The 9,268-nt window shown below is 38.3% G+C and overlaps 1 protein-coding gene across 1 annotated transcript; it reads right to left on the bottom strand.

Annotated features, from left to right (window-relative positions):
* Positions 1-3,714: 3,714 nt before the first annotated feature.
* On the bottom strand, positions 3,715-5,415 carry C8H10orf120 (chromosome 8 C10orf120 homolog). The gene is made up of 3 exons (XM_036735232.1): positions 5,312-5,415; positions 4,969-5,044; positions 3,715-4,413 (listed from the first exon to the last, which is right to left on the bottom strand). The coding sequence occupies exons 1-3, from the start codon at positions 5,413-5,415 to the stop codon at positions 3,715-3,717; spliced, it is 879 nt and encodes a 292-aa protein (XP_036591127.1).
* Positions 5,416-9,268: the final 3,853 nt, after the last annotated feature.

Raw genomic sequence — 9,268 nt, 5'->3', positions numbered from 1 at the left:
TGTAACTTAAACCCAGGTCTTCCATCTCCAAATCCAATGTTATTTCCATTTTCACACCTGGCCTTACTGATTTCATGGAAGAACACCAACAAAAGCAATAGAAAGAATGGTTTAAAGAGCACTGATTTAAAATCAGAAGATCTGATTTCAAATCCTAACTGTCCTACTTACTACCCTGAGCATGTATCATAGATTCACAAAGTGGGTGATACTGCCCCCTGGGGGTGCTGGAATGATCCAGTGGGGTAGTAGTAGCCTCCAGTGCAATTGGGGGGCATTGAATAAAAATAAGGGGGTGGGGGAAGCATGAGAAGAAAATTTAGAAAAACCATTCAAACATATTTCATCTGTTGTGTAACAGAGTTAAAGTAGTGATTAGATTATTTTCTAAATAAACATACAAAACGCAAGTAAAAACTGATCAGTGGTCAAGTCTGCCAACAGGTCTTAACAAGTAAGTGTTGGCAGGTGAGCATGTCTTGCATTGTTGGGAAGTCTAGCATTCATTGGCGGGAATATGTGCGTTTATTGACTTGTTTACAATATAATATTATACAGTTACATGATACAATATTTCATCATCAAAATTTCAATGTAGGAATACCCTCTGCAAATTCAAAATAAATTATTAAATTTAAGATGCATCATTTCAAAATATTTTATATTTTTTGAAATGACATAAATTTCAAACAAAAACATTAAAGGGTTAAAGAAAGTAGATTTTTAGGGTGGTGCTGAGTAATATTTTTTTAAAAAGGGGGCAGTAGGCCAAATAAGTTTTAGAACCTCTGATCTAAGCCTTGATTTAAAAAAAAGTCCAGTAGGCAGAAAACAGTTAATGCCATTTAATTTTCTGATTTCCATCATGGTATCAACTGTTGCTGACTTTCTAAAGTGAATGACATTTCTCTCTTGGTTTGCAGCCCTGATCAATGGATCCTCTCATGAAAATGGAAGATGCAGTTTCCTTCTTGGGACCACAGTGCTACCAGGAATTAAAATGTTCTGCTTCTGAAAAAAATTCATGAAAAAGGAGCTGTGGTCAAACACTAAGGGGAGCTGAGAGCAAGAACATCTCCTCATGAAGTTGGAATTTGTTTCTGAATTAAGTTAGTTTAAGGTAGTTTCCAAAATTTGCAGTCACGTAGAAGAGAGAAAAATTAGTCTGAAATAGGTAAAGGTATCCTTACAGAGTGTTTTTTGTGTGTCTTGAATGTTGACAATAAATTAATGTATTCCGCATAACTGTTGAGTATTATGGTATTGATTTTGGGTTGGATTTTTCACCTTTGGAAAATTTATCTTATCTGACCCTTTTACTCCCAGGGTCTTCCCTTTCACTGTCTTCCCTTTTTACCTACTCTTCTGGCTGCTGTATCCCAGACTAGCTCACCTGAGGAAACTCTAGTGCCATGTTGGGTACATCTAATGCTGATCTTTTATTGACTTTTCCAGCCAGGATTTGGTACAGTGTAAAGAATATTATGCCTGGACCTAAGTTTGAATCCTGCTAGGCTCTTCACTATTGGTATAGTATTAGACAAATCGTTTAACCTCCTTAGGTCTTACTTTGCTCATCTGAAATAAAATGCTGAGACTAATGATGTCTAAGGTCCCTTACAAGTCTAGAGCAATGATCCTATGATCCCAAGAACTGTAAGCCCAGAAAAAGTGATCACCCTCTGAAAGAGTTAAACTCAGTAATGATCAATGAGACAAATAGGTGGATGTTCAATTTGCTTGTATGGATGGATGCTTAATGTGTTTGGGCAACCTTAGAATACTATGTTGGAAGAGAGCTTAGAAATTATTTATTTGGACACTTTTTTTTACAGATGGTGAATCTGAAGGTCAAGAATGTGGTGACTCAAACTCAGACTTTTATTTTGGCTTGTTGCTTTCATTGTCTTAAGTCTATAAATGACTGCCTCATGATGACCTTTTAATTCAAACAAAACAATGGCAATTTTGGAAATTCCCATGCATTTTTTGGACTGATAAAGTGAATTGTGACAAAGTTAATACCCTTCTTTGTCAACTGATGATAAAATAATAGGAAAAGGGCACAAGCCATTGTTAAACCTTAGATGTGCATGATACCATGGAAAGAAGGCTAGATTAGGGTAAAGCATGGAATCAAATTCTGGTTTTGACACTCACTGGCCTATGTAACTTTGGGCAAATTACTTCACTCCCATGGGTCTCAGTTTCCTCATCTATAAAATGTGAAGAGTTGGACTAGCTGATCCCAAAGGTTCTTTTGTACTTCCTAACTTGCTTAATGGTTACCAGGGAAGCTAGGTTTTTGGATACTAAAAAAAAATAAAAATAATGTATGAAAACACAAAGGATTAGAAGGTCTTGGAGTAGAAATTCCCTAAGCAGATACAGATCACAAACTATCTATGGTTTATTAGATTGGCCATTGGAAGTAGCCTGAAGTACAAGAGGGTAGAGACCTTGCTCGTGTCAAAGAGCTCTTATCAGAAGCAGATGTGAATCCATGTCTTCATAAGAATAGGGAGGAGTGGGGCAACTAGGTGGTGCAGTGAGTAGAGCACTGGCCCTGGAGTCAGGAGCACCTGAGTTCAAATCTGGCCTCAGACACTTGACACATTTACTAGCTGTGTGGCCTTGGGCAAGTCACTTAACTCAATTGCCCTGCCTCCCTCCTGCAAAAAAAAAGAATAGGGAGGAGTGGGCTATAGTTTGGATTGCGCCATATAATACTTTTGTGATCTTGGGCAACTTATTTCAACTATCTGGACCTTGATTTACACATCAGTAAAATGAAAGGTCTGGATGAGATTATTTCAAGGTCCCTTCCAGTCCTTTCATGTCATGAATCAAGTTATTTAAAATGCAACATCTGTGTAGGAGGTTGGTGTCAGTAGGCAAGGTGGGCCAAGGCAATTAGGGTTCTGGCATCCTATCTATTATCCAATCTCTCATTAATGTTCTGCTGCCCTATTCAAGTTATTCTAAATCTTAGCACCCTAGCCATAGAATGTGAGAGCTAGAAGGCAGAAATCATTCAGTCTAATTCCCCAGCTTTGTAGGGGAGAATACTAATCCCTCCTCCCTCCCCTAGAGTAGGGAAGTGGTTTGCTTAAGACCACACAGCTTATCAGTGGCAGGGAGAGGAGTAGAAGTTGGGTCTTTTGTCTTTTAGGTCAGTGCATTTTCTATTATGTCATTTGAAACTGTGTGGTATAGAGGGGATACTGAACTTGGAGTCAGAAGGCTTTGGTTCAAATCTCAGCATTGCCCCCTATTAGCTACATGACCTTGGACAAGTCACTTCAACTGCCTAAGGCAAATTTTTCTCATTTTAAAAGGAGGGGGGTTGGACTAGATATCTCCATTGACCCTCCTCATTCTATTTCCTACTACTTTTAAATACAGTATTTTTATTGACCAGGGTGGCTTTGGGGAAGTAGCATACCAAATGCCTGTTGCCTTGGTGAAGGGAAGGGCTGTGCCGATTGGTAAGGTGAACTTTCTCATCTCAAATGGAACTGTGAACCAAAAGTTGTTTTAAAGCAAGAGCTTCGGATTAGAACTCCTGGTGAATGTGTTATGATGATTCTGAAGTCCCAAGTAGGGAAGCCAGGATTCTCTCTAGAAGTGTGTGGAAGTAAGGAAAGAAACCAGGGACCAGCAGAAATAACAAACACCCTCAACACAGTGTTAAGCTGGGAAATATAGAGAACTTTAAGAATGAGGAGAATATTCGAAAGGATATTGAAGACAATTTTTCCAACGACCCTCTTTGTTCAAAAGGAATAACTTCATGTTGTGACTGAGATGAATTCTTGTGGACTTATAATTTTGACTTAAGAAAAGCAGATCACCAGGGAAATCCGTGGGTAGGAAACGTGTGCGATTTGTGTGTCCTGCTATCTTACGATCTAGTTTCTTCCTTACGTCGAATGTTTCCCTGTCATTTGGATTGCTTATGATGGTCTTTTTGGGTTCATCTGCCTTAAAAATTACCTTCATTTTTATTTCTGTCTTATTTGCTTTTGAGGTTTCCTCCTCCTCTTCTCTTCCTTGACTTGCTGGTTTGGAATCTGGAGTTACAGCTGGTAGAAATGAACTGCTTTGGGATTGTTTGAAATGTGCCCAGTCTTGCAATTCTCGCCCCAATTTCATCCTTTCTATGTGCTTATTGATAGTTTTCTCCTCTCTGGCTGGCACTTTAAGTTCTTCTCGTGGAATAATTATCCTAGCAGTCCATGCTTTTTCCATACTTTTCTTCCCTGTATTTAGAAGGGGGTGTTCCCTTTTATATGCCATTGCTTTTTGGTAATCTGGTGATTTCTGCCTGAGCTCCTTCAGCATCTTCTCTTCCTCTCTCTGTTTCTGAGCCAAAAGCCTTCTTGTGGCTATTGTATGCACACCACCTAAACGCTGTTAAAGTGAAGTATATTACTTAAAACTCCCCCTTATTTTTATACAGAACAACCACAGAAACAGTGGACAGGGAGTTTCATGCTTATAATATGGAAAAGACATCAGACAATGAGATAGCTAGTCCTCTCTCCTCCTAATTTCACCACTCAATGTGTCCTACATCCCTTAACAGACCACAGATCTATGGCACTGCACTCCAAGAATGTGGAAGTTGATTGGATTCAGAGCTTTAAAGAAACAACATTTTGGACCACAAAAAAACAGTTGGCAAATTTGCCAGCATAGAAGCATATTCAAACCTTGGCTCTGCTGTCTGCTTCCTATGTGGACTTTGGTTAAGTAACATGCCCTCTCCAAGCCTTAGTTTTCTGACCTACAAAATAAAAGGGGTAGAACTAGATTATTAGCAAAGATCCCTTTCATTCACGGATACTATAATCCTATTTGGGTGTAATTATTCTAGCTGTTGGACTCCTCACTGTTGTTTCCTTTGCTGTAGATTACCCTTGCCTAGAGTGGGCCTCTCCCTGGAGGATATCCTACTAGACTTACCATGATTTCTTTTTCCAAAGGAGAGTATCTTCCGAGAGCAATGCGTGGGTCACTTCCATAGTATTTCGTCCATATGCTGGAAGAACAGAAAGACAAGGTGTATTAGAACCAAGAGAATATTTTCAAAAGTTTTCACTCAGAGAATTTTTTTCAAATTCTGTCAAAGAAAATGCCTTGGACATTAACTAGACAAATGGGGAAATGAACATGTCTGACTGATGGGACTTTATCCAGGGAAATCTTCTAATGAGCTCTTTACTTAATGACTTTATGATGCGAAAGAGATGAAGCATTCATAGTTTTTCTCTGAAACGAATGGAACAAAGGTGCTCATTATAGTTACCTTAATAATGAGTCATGATTCAAATCATCTAAGCTTAACAGTGGATCTTTTTCTTGAATGCAATTGTTTGAGTTACATAACAGCGGATTTAGACACTTCTTCATGCTAGTCTTCACCTTGGCAATCTGCCCGTCTCAAACCCTTGGTTCTACAATCTTCTGCTCTCCAAGTTTCCATTCTCCAATTATCTGTTATCCATTCCCCAGGATGGAAAGATAGTTTCTTAAAGTTGTGGCTTTGGGTTTATTTATAAGGTAGGTTAATGGGAACTTAGATGAAGGTCACAAAGGGAAAGGCACATTCCTTGCATCAACAATGGCCTAGATTGAGGCTATTGTGAGGTCCAATGCCAGGACAACACATGATATTCTGGGGGTGAAATTAGTACCACCAGCAGCTCCCCCCTCCTTCACTTCTTCCCTCTCCATACCTGTCATTCTCTGTGAGACACTTTTTGAGCTAAATTGAAAGGCTTCATCATAGATTATAGGTGAAAGGGTTAGTTTCTCTTAGAGATGAATAATTAATTGAAAGGCAACATGATATAAAAGAGAGAATGCTAAACTCGGAGTCAGGAGACTAGCGTTTTATCCCTGACTGATATCCCCTAGTAGTGTGACCCTGGGCAAATGGATAAAACATCATGTACCTCAGTTTGATAATCTATAAATTGGGGATAAATGATACTTCACGATCTTCTTCACAAGGGAAGAACTTTACAAAGCTGCAAGTATTATGGAAATATGCTATTAATTGATTCTAGTAACCCATAGACAACTACAGGATTCATGGGAGTGTTTTACCCAGAGATGTTACCTTTCATCTAAAATATAATGTTTAGCATAAGTCTAAGAGCTTTGGAACTCAAAAGCTTTGCCATCCCTCAGAAGAGGGCACTAACTGGGAAGAAACCAATCAAAGCTTCCCTTTACTCCTCTGGAACTGCAAATATTAGCACTTCATTTTTCTGGCAAGATTAAGGCTCAGAGTATCTAAATGAATTGTTCTTCGTCTTATAGCCAGTAAATATACTGGAGCAGGGACAGGAACAGAAGTTTCCAGACCCCCATTTAAGAGTTCTTTTCACTATCTTTCATGGGCTCTAAGAGGAACATAGACTGTACTAGAAGGGGACCATAGAATTAGAGCTGGAAAAGGGGTTTTAGGGATTGTCAGGTCCAACCTCCTTATTTTGGAGATAATTAACTCAGGTGTGAAGAATCATACGTGTAGTAAATGGCCCAGCCAGGATTCAGACCAAGATCTATTTACTTCCAGTGCTTTACATCATTCTTTCCACTGCATTCATGTTGCCTCCTAAATAGAATCTAACAATAGAGTCAGAAAGGCACCAGAAAGGAACCTTAGAAATTATCTAGTCAAATCACCTCATATTGTGACAATAACCTCTAGGAATTTCTTGGAGAGCAATTCAATCTCCCTATTTTCATTTTCAATTAAGAACAGCCTGTAATTGGGAAAAAACAAAAACAAACAACCAAGTAGTCATTGGCAGTCAAAAATAATCGTTTTTCTGGTCTCTGCTGTTTTCTCTTCAGGGCTGTATGTAGAACCTTTGTATTTGAACTAGTTACTTACAAGATTTGTAGATAACAGAGATACAAAATATGAATTTAGTTTGTCTGATCTTAAGGAAGTACTAGAATATATTTTATTGCAGTCGAGTATAGGAATACAATGTGACATCATCATATAAGAGAGACATTGAGGCAAGCACAGGTGAACTGAGGGGAGTTAAAGAGAAAAGAAGATTCCAGTTTGATACAAGGAAAACCTCTGACAATGAGAGCTGTCACAAAATAGAATTAGTTGCCTGAAGAAGCAGCAAGGTCTTCAAGTGGAAGAGAATGTTGTTGCAGGGATTCATCCTTAGGTACCAGTTGGATTAGATGACCTGTGACATCTTTCCAAATTCTGAGATTCTTTTATTTTATGAATGGCAGCGTGGGAATGCATGTACCATGATGTCTCATTTTTCTAGCAAATTACTAGCAACACCATCTGAAACACATATGCAACTCTGGAAAGAAGTGGAAAAAGCTGCTGATGTGTGGGGAAAAATAGCTATGATAAAGCTCATGCCTTATCCCATCTAATCCACGAGCTTTCTCTTTCTATCATCCACTTTTTCTAATCTTCACTTTCCTTTTATTTACCAGTTACTTCTTTGATGCTTTTTTGGGGCCAAGATCCACTTCTATCCTTAAAAACATCTATCTATTCAGTGTCATACCAATCGAACTACCAAAAAAATTATTTTACAGAGCTGGATAAAATAATAACAAAATTCATCTGGAAGAACAAGAGGTCTAGAATATCTAGGGAATTAATGAAGAGAAATGCTAGGGAAGGTGGCCTAGCCATACCAGATATTACACTGTACTATAAAGCCGCAGTCATCAAAACTACCTGGTACTGGCTAAGAAACAGAGGTGTGGATCAGTGGAATAGGATAGGTACACAAGATGGAGAAGTCAACCACTATAGCAATCTACTCTTTGATAAACCCAAAGAATCCAGTTTCTGGGCTAAGAATTCACTATTTCACAAAAACTGCTGGGAAAATTGGAAAATGGTAGGGCAGAAACTGGGCATAGACCAATACTTTACACCATATACCAAAATAAAGTCAAAATGGGTTCATGATTTAGGACTAAAAGCTGATACCATAAGTAATTTGGGAAAGCAAGGAATAGTTTACTTATCAGATTTATGGAAAAGTAAAGAATTCATGACCCAACAAGAGATAGAGAGCATTACAAAATGCAAAATTGATAATTTTGATTATGTCAAATTGAAATGTTTTTGTACAAAAAAAAGCCAATGCAACAAAAATTAGAAGGGAAGCAGAAAATTGGGAGAAAGTCTTTGCAACTAGTATCTCTGATAAAGGCCTTATTTCCAAAATATACAGGGAACTGAGCCAAATTTATAGGAATACAAGTCATTCCCCAATTGAGAAATGGTCAAAGGATATGAACGGGCAGTTTTCAGAGGAAGAAATTAAAGCTATCTATAAGCATATGAAAAAATGCTCTAAATCACTACTGATTAGAGAAATGCAAATCAAAACAGCTCTTAGGTACCACATTTCTCCTGTCAGATTGGATAAAATGACAAAACAGGAAAATGATAAATGCTATAGAGGATGTGGGAAAATTGGAGCACTGTTACATTGCTGGTGGAGTTGTGAACTGATCCAGCCATTCTGGAGAGCAATTTGGAACTATGCCTAAAGGGCTATAAAAACATTCATACCCTTTGACCCAGCAATACCACTTCTAGGGTTGTATCCCAAAGAGATCACACAAGTGGGAAAAGGACCCATATGTACAAAAATATTTATAGCAGCTCTTTTGTAGTAGCAAAGAATTGTATATCAAGGGGATGCCCATCAATTGGGGAATGGCTGAACAAGTTGTGGTATATGAAGGTAATGGAATACTATTGTGCTACAAGAAATGGGGATGATATGGACTTCATAATAACCTGGAAAAACCTACACAATATAATGCTGAGCAAGCAGAGCAGAAGCAGGAGAACATTATACACAACCACAGATATATGGATTTTGTGATGACTGACCCTGATAGACTTTGCTCTTCTCAGCAATTCAAGGTGCAAAGACAACTCCAAAGGACCCATGATGGAGAATTCTATCTATATCCTGAGAAAGAACTATGGAGTCTGAATGCAGATTGAGGCACACTTTATGCTTGTGGTTTTTTTTACCTTTTTTTTCTCTTTTGTTTTTGTTTTTCTGGGGTTTTTGGGGGGTTCTGTTTCTTCTTTCTGGTGATTCATTCCATTGGACATAATTCTTCTTTACAACGTGACTATTGTGTAAATAAGTTCAACGCGAAGCTATATGTAGAAGATATATCGGATTCCATGCCGTCTTGGGGGAGGAGGGTGGGGGGAAGAAAATCTGGAACT

The sequence above is a fragment of the Trichosurus vulpecula genome, chromosome 8 (assembly GCF_011100635.1).
Source record: "Trichosurus vulpecula isolate mTriVul1 chromosome 8, mTriVul1.pri, whole genome shotgun sequence".
Lineage (NCBI taxonomy): Eukaryota > Metazoa > Chordata > Mammalia > Diprotodontia > Phalangeridae > Trichosurus > Trichosurus vulpecula.
The sequence above is the reverse complement of the archived record's forward strand: the minus strand, read 5'-3'. Positions and strand labels throughout refer to the sequence as shown.

Excerpts from the sequence above, each read along its gene's own strand:
- C8H10orf120 (XM_036735232.1), bottom strand. The coding sequence starts at position 5,415 with ATGAAGAAGTGTCTAAATCCGCTGTTATGTAACTCAAACAATTGCATT. Across the intron at positions 5,045-5,311 it reads AATCATGACTCATTATTAAG|CATATGGACGAAATACTATG; the intron begins GTAACTATAATG and ends CTGTTCTTCCAG. Across the intron at positions 4,414-4,968 it reads CTTTGGAAAAAGAAATCATG|CGTTTAGGTGGTGTGCATAC; the intron begins GTAAGTCTAGTA and ends TCACTTTAACAG.